The following is a 17635-nucleotide window of genomic DNA, read 5'->3' on the forward strand; positions in this document are numbered from 1 at the left end:
AATCAGCCTACTCCTTCCTTCTATTTCAATGGCATCACAATCTGCTATGGAAGTCACAGTCTTTTCAAACGTTGGACTGAGACATCAAGAATGGAAGGACAAATTGATTGCATAGGCAAAAGCTTCTTATGTCACATTCTCAAACAAAGTAACATCTGTATCAAAAATTTTACTAACCTGTTTAATATATTCAATGAGATTTGGGATACAATTAATTTCAAATCTAAGATTTTTCAAAGGTTCAAGCCACTTGCAGAGCTCTAAAAAACAAGATAATATTTTGGTGAACAGAAAAGTCAAACTAGAATTGTATTTGCTTTATAAATCCATGCTTTAAAAATAATTTAATTGATACAGACTATGCTATGCACTTAGATGAAAATTTGATAGGTATCAGCCATAGTATGAATTATAAACAGAAAGGATTTTAATGATCTGCATTAACATAATGAGGAAGAAAAAAAAATCACATTAAGGTAGGACATACATCTGATTTAAATGCTGTAGTATTCAGCTCATGCAAGTTTGGTGCTGAAATGATTTTTTGGCATATGACCATCTTATGGATAATCACCTTCTAAATGGAATGAAAGTGAACACCTGGAATACTGCTAGATTGGCAAGGCATTTTCCCTTTCCAGTAATTTTTTGGGGGAAGTCCCTAATGAAGAGATTTCTTCTAGAAACAATATCAATATGTTATTATCTGTCAGAAACACTCTTGTCCCTATTTTCATTACTCCTACTCATACACGTAAACAATTTGTAAACATCAGCTTGTATGTAAAACTAAAATTATATTTTTTTTCTTATTTATTTTAAATTAAATACACACACCTCAAGAAAATCTCTCATGGACTCTAGGGGCCCTAATTCCCTTTAAAAACACAACGCCAAAGCCATTCAGAATCAAAACAGAAGCACATTCCTCTCACGCATAGAGGCACATAAAATAGGTAATTACAAACCAAATCAAAATCTTCTGCTCCTTAAATGCCCAACTGTACCCCATCCCCAGTCACAGGGCATTCTCCAACAAAGTTCCTCAACTCTGGTGTTCACTCCCCTCCTTGGTCCACAACAACCTAGATTTGTCAACCTGCCAGTATGGGGGTTCACAGGTGGAACAGCTGGAAGTTGAAGAATGGTTTATGTAGGATTTCATGATGTGACTGGGTAGAGTGGCATCCCTCTTGGGCAAAAGGCTGGTAATTGGAAAAACTGATGAACTGAGTTTTGTATTGAAAATGTTTTGTTTCTAATAGTGCATTTTAATGTTCGGAGGGACCCAGAGTTCTGGGCTGGTGGGAGAAAAATTTAAAAAACAGCCAAAGTAAGAATCGGCCACTGACTCCCTATTTTTGCTAAATCTTCCCTTCCTAATTATTTCCAACAAAGGGTGCAAATTTCCTGCAATTATCTGATATTCTTGGTAATTAATATTACATAAAATATAAACTTGAAAAAAGTATTCAAGGTGAAGAACTCATATTAGTATAATAGAAAAAATTATACATCTTTTCAATGACTCAGCCTAATCATACACAGCTAAAAAGGGAATTTCATTATACCGATTATCAAAACCAGATGATCATGAAGTACTAATTACCAACATACAAAAAAAATTTCTATACATTCCGAACAATTCACTTGATAATGACACATACTGTACCTTGCAATTTGGTGTTATTTTCATCTGCCTTACAAAGCTTCAATAAAGGCGCTGAGTACTGTTCCAGCATTTGGACATCACTGGAAGACTGAACCACCAGCAAAACAAGTATGCATGCATAATTATAGGCTACCGACTTCTTGGACTTGGAATCACTGAAAGAAGGATATAGGATTTTCCTCTTAAATTCTAGGCTAGCACACTGGATACTTGATAGATTTTTTCACTCCTGAGCCTTTATGAATTTGCCTGCAGAACTCTATCTTCATTACAAGTTCACCTACAGAATTTTCATACTGTGGAATAAAAATCACTCTCTTTATAGTAGTTTTTGAAAGCTAAAACAATTGACAAGAGCTCAAAATATAATTAATATCTGGTCAGTTTGGGTTTTTTACAGTAATTGCTACTTATATAGTTTAGACATTTCTTATGTTTCCCCTTTTGAAACTTCACTACTCAAAAAAAGGAAAATGGATAGCATTGGCTATATTCAAGCAAGCAGAGAGTATATTTTCTTATGCTGCTTCACCAGTGCTGTTCAAGAAAGGAATAAATAAATCTGCTCCTCATGTCATAAGTCTCTCCAGAAAAACAGAGTGACAACATTTTCAAGATTTGGGGAAACTTCTAATGTGGAAAAAAAAAATCATCTCTTGTACTGTACAGTCCCCAATCAGGAAAGCCAAGGAAAAGAATGAGTTTCAGCTGGCAAGAAGCGTTAGACACAACAAAAAGGAGTTCTTCAAATACGTCCGACAAAAAAGAAAGACCAAGGATCGTGTGGGTCTACTGCTCAGTGGAGGAGAACTGGTAACAGAAGATGATAGGTTTCAGAGTAGCAGCTGTGTTAGTCTGTATCCGCAAAAAGAATAAGAGTACTTGTGGCACCTTAGAGACTAACAGCCAGCAATGCCCCTCTGCCATGTACATTGGCCAAACCGGACAGTCTCTACGCAAAAGAATAAAATGGACACAAATCTGACATCAGGAATAATAACATTCAAAAACCAGTGGGAGAACACTTCAACCTCTCTACCACTCAGTGACAGACTTGAAGGTGGCAATTTTGCAACAAAAAACTTCAAAAACAGACTCCAAAGAGAGACTGCTGAACTCAAATTAATATGCAAATTAGATACAATTAACTTAGGTTTAAACAGAGACTGGGAAAGGTTGGGTCATTGCACTAATTGAATCTATTTCCCTATGTTAAGTTCTCCTCACACCTTCTATGGGTCATCTCAATTATCACTTCAAAAGTTTTTTTTCTCCTGCTGATGATAGCTCATCTCGATTAGACTCTTCCTGTTGGTATGCATACTTCCACCTTTTCATGTTCTCTGTATGTATAAATATCTCCTGTCTGTGTGTTCCATTCTATGCATCTGAAGAAGTGAGCTGTAGCTCACAAAAGCTTATGCTGTAACAAATTTGTTAGTCTCTAAGGTGCCACAAGTACTCCTGTTCTTTTTTAGAAGATGATAGGAAAGCAGAGCTGCTCAGTGTCTACTTTGTTTTAGTCTTCTCACAAAAAATAACATGACTGGACAACTAGTGAAATTATCACAGACAATACGGGGGAAAGGATGCATATTGGGAAAAGTAAAGAACATTTCAGAGATCTTCTGACCAATTTGAATGAATTCAAATCAGTGGGGCCAGAGGCTATTCACCCGAGGGTACTGAAGGAATTAGCTGAAGAAATCTCGGAGCCACTGGCAATAATATTTAAACTCATGGATGTCAGGAGAGGTCCCAGAAGGCTGGAAAAGGGCTAACGTAGTGCTCATCTTTAAAAAGGGGGGAAAGGAAGAGTCAGGGAACTGCCTGACTTTGATTCCTGGGAAGCTAATAGAGCAACGTTTAAAACATTCAATATGTGAATACCTGGAGAATGAAGGAGTGACCACTAGCAGCCAGCATGGATTTACTAAGAACAAATCATGCCAAACCAGCTTGATTTCCTTCTTTGACAAAGTAAGTGGTTTAATGGATAGGAGGAATGTGGTGAACCTAATATACCTGGACTTCAGCAAGGCTTTTGACACAGTTCTACATGACATTCTGATAAGTAAAACTGAAGAAATGTGCGATAGGTGGAACTACCATTAAGTGGATACACACAATTGGATAAAAAACAACCGCAAACAAAAAGTAACTATTAATGGAATAATGTGGGATTGGGGGGAGGTCTCAAGTAGGATTCCACGGGGATCTGTTCTGGGTCCAGTCTCATTTAACATATTTATTAATTACCTGAATGCTGGAATAGAGAACATACTGATCAAATCTGCAGATGACAGAAAGCAATGGGGGTTGCCAACACTTTGGAGTATAGAGACAAAATTCAGAGGGATCTTGATAAATTGGAGAACTGGGCTATAGACAACACAATGAAATTTAACGAAGACAAATGTAATGTGCAACACTAAGGGAAGAACTTTGATAGGATAACGAGCCTTGTGGATAAGGGAGAAGCGGTGGATGTGATATACCTAGACTTTAGTAAGGCATTTGATATGGTCTCGCATGATATTCTTATAGATAAATTAGGAAAGTACAATTTAGATGGGGCTACAATAAGGTGGGTGCATAACTGGCTGGATAACCGTACTCAGAGAGTAGTTATTAATGGCTCCCAAACCTGCTGGAAAGGTATAACAAGTGGGGTTCGCAGGGGTCTGTTTTGGGACCGACTCTGTTCAATATCTTCATCAACGATTTAGATGTTGGCACAGAAAGTACGCTTATTAAGTTTGCATACGATACCAAACTGGGAGGGATTGCAACTGCTTTGGAGGACAGAGTCAAAATTCAAAATTATCTGGACAAATTGGAGAAATGGTCTGAGGTAAACAGGATGAAGTTCAATAAAAATAAATGCAAAGTGCTCCACCTAGGAAGGAACAATCAGTTTCACACATACAGAATGGGAAGAGACTGTCTAGGAAGGAGTATGGCAGAAAGAGATCTAGGGGTCAGTGTGGACCACAAGCTAAATATGAGTCAACAGTGTGATACTGTTGCAAAAAAAGCAAACATGATTCTGGGATGCATTAACAGGTGTGTTGTAAACAAGACACAAGAAGTCATTCTTCCGCTTTACTCTGCGCTGGTTAGGCCTCAACTGGAGTATTGTGTCCAGTTCTGGGCACCGCATTTCAAGAAAGATGTGGAGAAATTGAAGAGGGTCCAGAGAAGAGCAACAAGAATGATTAAAGGGCTTGAGAACATGACCTATGAAGGAAGGCTGAAACAATTGGGTTTGTTTAGTTTGGAAAAGAGAAGACTGAGAGGGGACATGATAGCAGTTTTCAGGTATCTAAAAGGGTGTCATCAGGAGGAGGGAGAAAACTTGTTCACCTTAGCCTGTAATGATAGAACAAGAAGCAATGGGCTTAAACTGCAGCAAGGGAGATTTAGGTTGGACATTAGGAAAAAGTTCCTAACTGTCAGGGTAGTTAAACACTGGAATAGATTGCCTAGGGAAGTTGTGGAATCTCCATCTCTGGAGATATTTAAGAGAAGGTTAGATAAATGTCTGTCAGGGATGGTCTAGATAGTATTTGGTCCTGCCATGAGGGCAGGGGACTGGACTCGATGACCTCTCAAGGTCCCTTCCAGTCCTAGAGTCTATGAGTCTATAAGAACAACCAAATGCACAAATGCAAAACAGGGGATAACTGGGTTGGCAGCAGCACCACTGAGAAGGATCTGGGAGTTGTGGTGGATCACAACCTCAACAGGAGTCAGCGATGCAATACTGTTTCCGAGGGGGTGGAATTTTAGGTTGCATTAATGGAGGCATAACATGCAAGTCTTGGGAGTGGATAGTACCACTCTACTCGGCACTGGATAAGCCTCAGCTGGTTACTTTTGGTCACCAATGTATAGAGAGGTTGTACAGAAACTGGAAAGGATCCAGAGATGTGCGACAAAGATGATAAAAAGGATGGAATGCAAGCCACGTGAGTAAGGCCCTATCAAATTCACGGTCCATTTTGGTCAATTTCATGGTCATAGGATTTTAAAAATTGTAAATTTCATGATTTCAGAAATCGGGGGGGGGGGCAGAGATGTTTAGTTTGGAAAAGATTAAGGGGGAACATAAAAACAGTCTTCAAATACTTGAAAGGCTAACATGAAAAAAAAAAAGATGGAGAAAAGTTCTTCTCTTGCCACAGAAAGCAGGACAAGAGGCAGTGGGTTCAAACTACAGTATAACAGATTTAGATTAAATCTCTGGGAAAAAATTCCTAACTGCAAGGACAGTAGGAGAAAGAAACAGACTGCTTAGGGAGGTATTGGAAGCTCCTTCACTGGAGGTTTTCTAAAGGAACTGGATAGCCACCTGTCCTGAATAGTTTAGACATACAAATCCTGCATCTTCGCAGAGGGTTAGACTAGATGACCCTAGCTGTCCCTTCTAACCCTACAATTCTATACCTCATTTCACAGTTCAAACAGTAAGCTTGGATAAAACACTGCTTAATATTTAGTAATTTTTTTTAAAAATTGACCTATAGTGAAACTACTAAACATTTTTCTTGAGGACCTATATAGTTTCCATGCTAACAGATATTTGATTACAAAAGATGTCTGAATTTCTATGCTGTAATTCTGTTCTGAATCAATGGTAATTCTGCAAAATCATCAAAGCGTAAGGTTTTCTTTTGTTGTCTTCTACACTACCTATTTCTTTACAAAAGGGACAGCTAGTATATGCAAATAAGGAGTAAACACAAATATACAATTACCCTAAAGCTTCTTTGGAATAGTATTCCATTAAAGTAATAAGACTTTGGAGGTTCTTCTCAAGGCTGAACACATGAGCTACAGCAGATCTTCCAACAGGGTTAAAAGTAATCAGGTAAAGGTTATGAAATGTTCCCAAGAGGTCTGAATGGTCAGTTTCCTCACTGGCTGTGCACCGCTGAAAATGGCAGAATAATTCTGAAATACACTGCAATGTCTGTGTTGAATGCAGGAGCCACAAAGCAAATGCATCATCACTGGCACCATCTGATTGGAGACCTTCCTCTTGATCTGGATCAGAAAACTGACACAGCGCCCTAATCAACAGGTTTGTTGCTTCATACTCAGACAGGAAGAAGAGGAGACCTTTTTGTGACTGTCCCAGGAACTTCAACACATCTCTGACAGCCTGAAGCACACCAGGATGAGCACTTGTTATTGGAATGGATAGTAGCAAGGTGATAGATTCCAAGAAATGGTGACTATGAAGGTATCTGCAGAAAGGTAAAACAGAAGTATCTGTAATGTATGATGATCTGGATACATAGAACATTGACAGAAAATAGATCCTCTGTATCTTACCCTATATTTTGGACCACCAGAATTTATTCTTTTGTATATTGAGAAACCATATATTAACCACACTTCATGATTAAGTAGCAGAATTCTGAGCCTTTTTTCCACAATGTAATTATTGTAACTATGTAATGAGGAGTAAATCCCCATTGAAATAAATAATGTACACAATAAAATCACACATTGAACACCATCACCAATGAGCAAAAACTTTAATTTTTGGAATAGTCTAAATTTTTAGGACTTGAATCATCAACCTTAACTTTTTAATACTGCTAGTTCTTGAACTTAATTTCTCTTTAAAAAAAAAGAACACAATTTCTTTAGGATTCTTTCTCAGGGGGCTGGGGGGGGGAAGTTGTACATAGAGATGGGCTTTAAAAGGCATCTTTTGCAATATACAGACACTCTGCCCATTCAGTCCTTGGTCACTTTGCTGCAGCTGCCAAAGATGACAGTGAAGGATTTTGTGATGCAGATGCTTGTCCACAGCAGAACTAGTCTCAGACCATCAAGTGCAAGCTCTTCTGGGGAAGGGATTGTCTTTTTGTTAAATGTCTGTACAGTACCTTGCACAGTGGACCCTGATCCACAAATGGGGCTCGTAGGTGCTACCATAATACGACTAATAAATAGTAAGACGGTAACAACTTCAGGTTAGCATTAACATAGGCTGAACTAGAAACAACAACGTAATTGCAATCCCATAAACCATCCAGTCCTCCCAAAAGCTTATTAAAGCAATATGTAAGCCTCCACTAAAGGTATATTAGCAAAGTGAAAAATCTAGCGTAATGTTAGTCATTGCTTTACTCAATTGCGTATGAAGTCCACAAAACATGCATAGGTACCAAACTGAAAAAAGAACCCAGTTCTGGTACCCAAAGCTGGTATAGAAAGTGAACCACAACTGTCTTACCTGAAAAGGACTGGATATGGATCATCCCTTTCTGGGGGTCCCGTAATGCGCGCCATTGTTGGAAAAGATTTTACTGGTGGCTGAATCATTGTATGTGGTGCAGTCTCCATCAAATGAAAGAGTTCATCTAAGAGGCTAATAAGTTTTTCTACTTCTCCTTCACTGATACTAGAAGATTCCAAAAGATGATCCATATCCATAGGTGCCTCCACATCATTTTCATATTCTGGGTTGGTTCTCTCAAGTCCAAGGTCTGGTTCCTGCTCAGACTCCATATGATTAGGAAGCGGAGGAGTATTCTCCGCTAACTGGTCACCAAGCTTTTTAATGTCTGACAGAATCTCATAGAAATGGCATTTCTGCAGAATTGCAGAACCTGCAGTGACTACTCTCACAGTCTGATCTAATAGTATGAGCTCCAAGAGTTTCTGATAACCACTTTTTTCATGTACCTCTAACCCACCTCTTAAAAACATTTCCATTCCCTCAGTCATGCTGATAACACTATCTAAAGCTTTAAAAGCACTAAGTTTAAGGGAAGATGAAACATGATCTGCAAATAACAATTCAAATAATGCATTAATAACTCCTGAATGCAAGAGTCCCATGATTCCCTGAGTCCCACATTCTGCTAGCGATGACACCAATTTTGTTCCAGCTTTAAGCTGTCGGACATTCAAAGCAATAGGCTGCCTGAGAGCTACCTGCAAGTTTAAAGCCTGCATTGTCCAATCTACTAACTGGGTAATATAGTCCTGTGTTGTGTTCTTCACTTGCAGGTAGCTTAGTCCTTTTGTTATTAAATTTGGAATTTCTTCTAAAGCTGTGACCCACTTTGCACCCCTTTCTTCCTGATATAATTCCAGGAGTTCAATTAGCTTAACTGAGGCTTCCACTGCCCCTGAATTTTCCTTGTCTGGATCTTGATCCTTTATCTTACCAACTTCAACCTCAAATATGGTCTTGTAAGGACAATTAAAGTACAAAAGAGGTCCAAGCTCTCTTTCATAAGGCTCATATGTCACAGGTGGCACTGAGGCTAGATCCTCAGGAGTATATTCAATATCAAAGCTTGGATACTTAAATGTTTCACGTTCCAGATCAGCAATTCCATCTTCATCACTTGAAATCTGCTCATAGCCATCATCACCTGCAAAAGAGTTTTAAGTTTAATTTAATAAATAAATCAGTTATATCAAGCCCAGTTTATGAACTTCAGAGAACTACTCAAAGTACACCACTACCCCGATATAACACGGTCATTGGGACCCAAAATCTCTACTGCGTTATAAGTGAAACACCGTTATACCGGGGTAGCAGTGGCAGGGCTGCAGTGGTGATTTAAAGAGCCTGGGGATCCGGCCGCAGGAAGCCCCAAGCCCTTTAAATCATCGGTGGAGTCCCGCTGCCGCAGCCCCAGAGTAGCAGCAGCAGGGCTCCAGCAGTGATTTAAAAGGTCTGGGGCTCCCTGCAGCAGCCCTGGGCCCTTTAAATAGCCGGTGAGTCCTGCTGCCGCAGACCCAGGGTAGCAGCGGCAGGGCTCCACCGGTGACTTAAAGGGCCAGGGCTCCCTGCAGCAGCCGGAGCCCTGGACCATTTAAAGCACTGCCCGAGCCCCACTGCCACAGCCCCAGGGTTACAAAAGTAATGTACAAATTTCTACTTGGAAAATCTAAAATAGCCAAAACACTGAAAGATTTCTTTCTACTACTATACTTGGAAGTCAAAATTAGTAGACTACTCTTTCTCACAGCATGGCTGCAGCACATCCATGAAGAAGGAAGCAAAGAGCCTGTTTACTAGAGTGAGAAATCCAATCATAAAATGATAGTTCTAGACAACAGCAGCAGCATATATCATAATTACTCTTTTAAACATCTCTGATTATGAAAGGCTGACAATAAGATGAACAGCTGCTAAAAATCTCTCCCTGATAATTTTATTCAGGCTTAAAAAAATCTTTCCATAAATCTAGTTATCTCGTCCTTCTTAATGTTCACTGCTTGGCTGCTCTTCTCTGCTTGAGTCTCTATGAGCCAACAGAACTCCTTTGTATTCTTTGAAATGCTGACATTCTGCTGGAATGTTGGCACATTGGTACAAACCATAGCAGGTCCATGGAGCAGCAATGGAAGGGTGTCTTGCTCCATACACGTGGCAAGTTAGGCATCGTGAAGTGGTTAAACAATTTTCAAAGCTGAGAAGCATGGATTATTTTGGGTCAGATAGGTATATATTAATTGGTCACTTTCCTGAGAACACAAGGGACTTCTTGGGCATTGGTGAATATCAACTTTCCCTTTTCCTTTCCATATATTTTCACATATCTTTGAAAATTCAGTCTAATTCCTTTCCAAAGTATTCAGTCCTCCATCATGTAATTGTAAAAGTTTGTTACTGTGGTATCAGTCATGGGCAGTGGAGTTTGGGCAGGTTTTGTTTGTTTTTCAGGGAATATTGGGCGGGTTATATTTTAAGAAAATAAAGATTATTGAGTTGTCATAGCACAGGGTTTAATACCAGCTATTTTGAAACTTACCTGTTCATTCAATTAATTTGGTTATTTATCAAGTCGAAGGTGCAAGATAGTGTAGGTAAAGCACACATACACCTTCACAGTTACTGAGACAGAAGAATCGGATTTTTTATTAATAAATAGTAATTTACATTTATAGGGCCTTCCTTCCACATTCTTTACAAATTGAGAAAAAGACAAGCTAAGTGACTTGCCCAAATGTCACACAATCAAAGCAGTGATAGAGCTAGGATAAGAATCAGATCTACTCACACCGAGTCATCTGCTTTAATCTTTTGACTCCACTCCCTCAAAAAATTCTATTATCTCAGTCATTTCTATTTGTTTATAATACTCACCTTCACCCTCCTCCTCCTCCTCACCTTCCTCTTCTTCCTCTTCTTCATCTTCCTCCTCCTCCTCCTCATCTTCCTCCTCAGGAATACTCTCTACTGTATGGCCATCCTCCTCGTCCTCTTCCTCATCTTCCTCAACATCCACATCTTCCTCCTCATCCTCCCCTTCTTCTGGCTGCTCCTCCTCTACCTCCCCTTCATCAGAGTACTGGCCTTCTTGGTGAACGGATGTTCGATCAGGAGAAATTGGCTCAAAGTAGTCCTCCCTGTGATCAACATCATCTTCCTTTTCCCCAGCCACTGAAAAAGTAAGGAATAAATCTCATTATTACTAAACCCAGTAGTTAATGTTTACAGGTTTTGTGGTGTGAAGAGTGAAATTAAAAAAAAAATTCAAAAAGCATTCAAATGCTTTTACTTAACATTCACTACCATTATTTATCTTATTACAATTGTATTTACATAAACAGTTCTATGTACTTTTAATCCATAGTAAAAATGCATAGACTACTACTGTACTTTGATTCTGTAGTCCTTATGCAGGAAAAAAATTCACTGAAGTCCACAGAAATTTTGCATGGGATATAGAGTGCAGGATCAGGCACTACACAGGTCTATATTTAATGTTTCAAATGTTTACACTGAATATAGTTATTGAAAATGGTACATCAGAACAAGGGGTTCTCTTACCAATCCTACACCTGCATTGCTTTTCCTAAAGAGCACAGAATCATAGAATATCAGGCTTGGACGGGACCTCAGGAGGTAATCTAGTCCAACCCCCTGCTCAAATCAGGACCAATCCCCAGGCAGATTTTTGCCCCAGATCCCTAAATTGCCTCCTCAAGGACTGAACTCACAACCCTGGGTTTAGCAGGCCAATGTTCAAACCACTGAGCTATCTCTTCCCCTCCTCAATGAATCTGTCAACATCAATGAGAGCAGAAAGCTCACCTACCACTAAGTAACATGGTAGGCCTTTTTCCCTTCATTATCCACTGCTGTGCAGTAGACAGAGAATAAGAATCTATATTAGCTATACCTGTCACAGGCATGGGCTCATCTTCATCATCATCAGGAGGTGGAGGGCCTGGAGGAGTTCTTGGTCCCCTGGGCTGTGGTCTTGGAGGGCTCCCATTGAACTGATCTTCTTTCTCCCCATCAACTATATTTTTGTTTTTCGAAAAACAAAAAAAATTATTTTAGGGGAGGAGGATAGAAAATGTAGCACATTTTACAATGTAGATGCCAACCTTGATTAGGAAGCACCACTCATGTACCGTATGTACCTTCATCATGCAACATCTAGGGGGAAATGTTCACTGGAAGGTGCTCTGATGCTGAAACCACTCTTGCTGAAGCACCCATAAAGATTTAAAGCCATTAGGTGAATTAAAAGCTAACAGAAGCCTCTGCTTATGAACAACACTGAATTCAAGATTCATTTTAGAGTTTTTTTAAAATCATAAGTTACAGTGAAGAGTTGTATTTACTTAGCCACTTGATTATTTGCTTTTAATGTGTCTAGCAATACTATAAATCTACCATGACTAGTTAAAATTATTTAAAATCAAATTTTAATCTGAAGCTGAAAGTTTATAGTTCAATAGTTACATTTCTACAGTAAAATGATTAAAGATCTGAACAATGCAGTTCTCTCCATAATTCTGAAACTATTACTGAGGCAGAAATGGCAACCTGTTCATGACTGCTGCACAGGGCCACTCTACTTCTGGTATGATCACAATCGCTTTTTAGCAACCTGAGAGTCACAAACAAAGGGCTAAGTAAAAGGCTTTCTTTCATGTCCTTTAACTACTGCTTTGTTCATTAACTCTCAGTTTTAGAAGCACTGATTTTAGTCACCAACACTTTTTACTTAAAGTTTAGCTCATGGAAAACACAAACTAATTTACATCTTCAGCTGCACAAGTACCTTGTGTTAATCAAAGTCACTTGCTCTCACTAAAAGCATTAGAAAAAGAAGAGGAACTTATTAAGAAATATTCTATCTAAAACCTACAAAGAGATAACATAGAAAGAGACAAAAATTTACAGCTGGATAATTAAGTCCAATGAAATCTCAGAATATGAAGATTATCCTTTAGCCGCTGGGATAATTAATTTTAATGAAAAAACTTTTGCTGTCCTACTTCAGATGATTCTGACACACTTACCATGTTTTGGGTTTCTTTTCAAACCTGCTTGTTGCTGGGGAGGAGGAGGTGGTGGTGGAGGGGGTGGAGGAGAATCTCTGTCATGACTTATTACCCTATCAACTGATCCATATATTGCTAATGTCAGACAGTTGTACCAGCCTCTTAGGACCAATCCATCCGTGTTGACCTAGTTTGTAAAAGAAAAAGCATCTTTAAAAAACTCAAAGTGAATCTGAGGCTCTTTACTTAATTTTAAATTATTAGTTCTGTATTGGTATATGCTTAAAATACACACAAGAAAAACTGCAGATTAATATATTTTATATCTCTTCAAGGTTTTGAAAAATTAACATATTGATTATACCATATGAATAATTTTACAACAAAAAGAATTCATTATAACACACTGTCAAAGCCACTAAATCCAGTATATTAAAATATTCACTGGGGCGGATGGCACTGGAATGCATCAGACAAACTTAACGGATATGCTCAGATGTGGGCTACAATCAACAACAACAATTCTGGTTTGTAACTGTCAAAAAATTATTAAATGACTTAAATAAGAGCTTTATGTAGCTCAAAAGCTTCTTTCTTGCACCAACAAAAGTTGGTCCAATAAAAGATGTTACTTCACCCACCTTGTTTCTCTAACAAATCAGTACTGATATGCCTCTGCATTAGTAATAAGTAATCTGAAAGGAAAAAGGCTAAACCCTCTTTATTCTTCCATAGGAGTATAGTCGTGATGTTTGATTTTAGTGTTTTCCAAATATGCAGACTGAGACCAGTGACTAGACCCAGACATGAAGTGGTTTGGCTCTCTCAAAATGAAGCAACCCTGATCTCAAACCCCTTCCATTTCATCAATCAAGTCAAATTCTGAGGTGAACACCCACCAAGATGGCTGCGATCACCCAGTTCATTGTTATTAGTGAACTAAATAGAAACTGTTGAGTGATCAACACTTTTGAAAATCAAGCCACTTACTTGGAACATAACTTTAGGCCACTTTTTAAAATCATGGCTCTAGCGCAGGGGTAGGCAACCTACAGCACAGGTGCTGAAGGCGGCACGCGAGCTGGTTTTCAGTGGCACTCACACTGCCCAGGTGCTGGCCACTGGTCCGGGAGGCTCTGCATTTTAATTTAATTTATAAATGAAGCTTCTTAAACATTTTAAAAACCTTATTTACTTTATATACAACAATAGTTTAGTTATATATTACAGACTTATCAAAAGAGACCTTCTAAAAACGTTAAAATGTATTACTGGCACACGAAACCTTAAATTAGAGAGAATAAATGAAGACTTGGCACACCACTTCTGAAAGGTTGCCGACCTCGTCTTAGTGTATCATACGATTGAACTGTATGGACTACCTTAGAATATGAGCTCTCCAGAATAGGGTCTTCCCCTACAACTGCTTGCACAGTGCTAAGCACACTAAATAGCAGCATCATAGCATTCAAATAATAGCCACACAGGAAGAAGAAAAACATTGAAATTATAGCATAAATAGGTACAATTATTACCTTTGCATTGGGTCTAAAGATAATTGAAGAGTTCTCATCATAGTCAAGGCTGTTAAACAAAACACAAACTTATTTCTCAATGTTTAACAAAAGTCCTTTACACATAAAGTATGGACATTTCTGCACATGACCCTTTAATACCACCTTATTTTCACCTTAAGTGAAAGAAAGAACGAGACTTCAAGCCAGTATCAAAACACTATACAATATCTAGGTTCATCAACTTAGGAATGTAAAAAGCTCAAAGAACTTTCAATATACATTGACATTAAAGGGATACTGTCAGTTAAATAGTCACGGTTGGGAACTTCTACCCAGACCCTTTAAGCATAGATCTCTCTCCACTAACACAATGAATGAAGAGGGGGGCAACTAGGGTTCATGCGAGGAAAAGAGTAGAAAGAAGCAAATATGGAAGCATAGATGGGCAGGCCTGGATGTACATGCATCCTCTAGTCTCAAAGATTTTCAAGAACAGATAAATTCTAAAGCTGTACTATCTTTTCTGCTGAGCCATCTCCCCTCACAGAAATCTTAAACAGATCCACAAACAGGGTAGGGTCATGGTGGAGGGAACAGAAACATGCTTGCAAACAAAAAATTGTGAACTTTTGTTGTTAATGGTGTTTACAAGTAAGGGTCCAATCCTAGAAACACTTTTTACAAACCATAACACTTATTAGCTTCAGTAGTACCATTACAGAGACCAGGGCTACTCAATGAATTAAGTATTATGTCCACTAATCACTATCAGACCCTAAATCTTTATTTTAAAAAATAAGAAACTCCTCTGGAGATTTAACGATATTGTGTTGAATTTCTCATTTCTACACACCAGTAAATGCAGCACATTCTTCTACAGAAAAACATTCAGTGCTATGCAAAAAACTCATGAATGTATGAAGTACATGAATTCGCAAATTCTTACCTTCCCAGCCTGTCAAAAACAGGAGCACTTGGCTTGCTGACATTGTTGAAAAACAGATCTAACTGAAATGTATGTGGGGATGTCTCTCTGGTGATAGAACAAAGGTAAAAATTAATCCTGTCAGGCTTCACTTAACCAAAACAAATAAGACCTGAAATCTCTAACATGTTATTGTTTAAAATCTGAAAGAAAACATTAAATACATATATTGCATATTCAGTGAATGCATAAGCACAGGCTACCTTCCTATATTGCAGTTTTTAACTCTGATTCCCATGTCCCAAACAAAATGCAAGGAATGGGCATCTGAATATTTTAAGACTTACCCATAAGCTCTATTGTCAGGCAAACTTGTGTGAGCTCTTACTCCTGGAGGAATGACACGTACTTCATTTATATAAACAACACATGGAAAACGAACTACATCTATATTGGTACTTTGCTAAAAACAAAGAGCAAACAAAAGTCATTAAGCTTGAAAAATACTATCTTGTTTTTACTTTACATGACAACTTATTTATGTACCCTCTATTTAAAAAAGCACAAACTTAAAAAGGACAATCCTGACAATTTCTTTAACTTCTTATTGTGACAATACCTAAGATTAATGTAATTGAAAGGGTTGAGAAAATCTTCTTTTTTCCAGTTTGTACATTTGAAAGCTTGTGTATAGAAAGTTTCATTGTTTCCCCTACAGAATTATTTCCCTTTTTATTTGTGAGGACCTTTCAAACAGCAACAAGAGGGAGATACATTTCGAAAATTATAGTAAAGACAAAAATTGACAGAGGAACTGAAGCTACTTTCAAAATTCACTTATTTTCAAGTAGACAGTGCCACTGTAAACACTGCCAAGTTTATGATTGTAGAAGAAATAAAATATGTTCTAATTTTAGATATCAGAAGGTTATTTTATTTTTTTAAGAGCAGCTAACACTGTTGGAGATATTAAAGACTACAGCCAGAATTTTGTGAGAGCTATGCAAAGATACTACTTGGTGCTGACTTTTCTACCTCTGCAGCAGCATATGAAAACTTTCAGATGCTTTAGACATTTCTGCTGACATCATATAAATCAGGGATGACAGAGACTTTTCAGGATATTCAAACACCAGGATTTAGATATGTTTGCACAAAGAAAGATACAAACAAAAACTGAGATGTGATGGCTTCCAATGTATTAGAAAGTGAAAAATAATCAGAGTTTATCAAAGTAAAAGACACTGCCTCAGCAAACACTGATCATTGAAAGTCTCCTTTCACTAAACTGTATATATCCTCATGACACACATTTATAAAATAGGAAAATATATATTTATCTGTAAATATCAGACAATGTGCAAGGAATTAAATTGTCTCTCTTACACATGAGCAGTTACTTTCCCTGAAGCTCATGATCACATTTCTAATTAGAACAGCTTAATACTAAATATCCACTAGCCGGCCTATAAATTAACTACCTATCAACACATTCTAAAAAGTGGAACCGCAGTTTAAAAAATTTTAAGACAACAGGAACAAAGGGAAACTAGATAGCTCATGAGACTGCTTATGGGATACAAAATCATTCACTATTACGTCATCTGTTCAAATCAAACTCTGGTCATTAGTATCTGCTGACTTTCCAGCAATCGATGTGAAATGAATTCATAGCTTCATTCCAGTTTCTAGAGAACAACCATTCTGCACAAAGCCACTACTATAATTGAATTCCTTGTAGGAAGTCTTATCAGAAAAGCCAAGGATTAAATGATTATGAACATTTAACTAAACATCTTACTACTAGTGCCCTATCTAAACTGCAGACACTACTGTATTTGGAAACTGTTTATAAAAGATTTTCAGCTAAACACAACTGTGTCATCAATGGGGAAGGGGCAGCTCACGTTAAAATATTTTTTTAAGAACTATTTTAGATACAAGAATGATTTTTATGAGTTGTTTTAACAAAGTCCACACTAACATACAAATGTGCAACAAGAAGACAGCGCAAAGTGCAAGGTCACACACTTAGGGACAAACAATAAGAATTTTTGCTATAAGCTGAAGATGCGACAGAGGAGAAGGATCTGGGTATACTGGTAAATCTCAGCTACCAACATGATACAGCAGTGAAAAAGGCTAAGGCAGTCCAGGGATGAACCAGGAAAGGTATTTCCAGTAAAGATAGGGAAGTGTTGTTACCATAATACAAGGCACTGGCGAGACCTAATCTGG

The 17635-nt window shown here is 38.1% G+C and overlaps 1 protein-coding gene across 2 annotated transcripts in view; it reads right to left on the reverse strand.

Moving 5' to 3' along the window:
- VIRMA (vir like m6A methyltransferase associated) overlaps positions 1-17635 on the reverse strand; it is a 46065-nt gene that overhangs the window by 22696 nt on the left and 5734 nt on the right. For both annotated transcript variants that reach the window (XM_030553499.1, XM_030553498.1), the window contains exons 2-11: positions 15745-15860; positions 15419-15505; positions 14491-14539; positions 12974-13142; positions 11839-11961; positions 10800-11096; positions 7926-9075; positions 6433-6924; positions 1673-1827; positions 178-260 (exon numbers count right to left, since the gene is read on the reverse strand). In XM_030553499.1, the coding sequence (XP_030409359.1) occupies positions 178-260; positions 1673-1827; positions 6433-6924; positions 7926-9075; positions 10800-11096; positions 11839-11961; positions 12974-13142; positions 14491-14539; positions 15419-15505; positions 15745-15860 (2721 nt within the window). The remainder of the gene's footprint in view (positions 1-177; positions 261-1672; positions 1828-6432; positions 6925-7925; positions 9076-10799; positions 11097-11838; positions 11962-12973; positions 13143-14490; positions 14540-15418; positions 15506-15744; positions 15861-17635) is intronic.

Source organism: Gopherus evgoodei, chromosome 2 (assembly GCF_007399415.2).
Source record: "Gopherus evgoodei ecotype Sinaloan lineage chromosome 2, rGopEvg1_v1.p, whole genome shotgun sequence".
Taxonomy (NCBI): domain Eukaryota; kingdom Metazoa; phylum Chordata; order Testudines; family Testudinidae; genus Gopherus; species Gopherus evgoodei.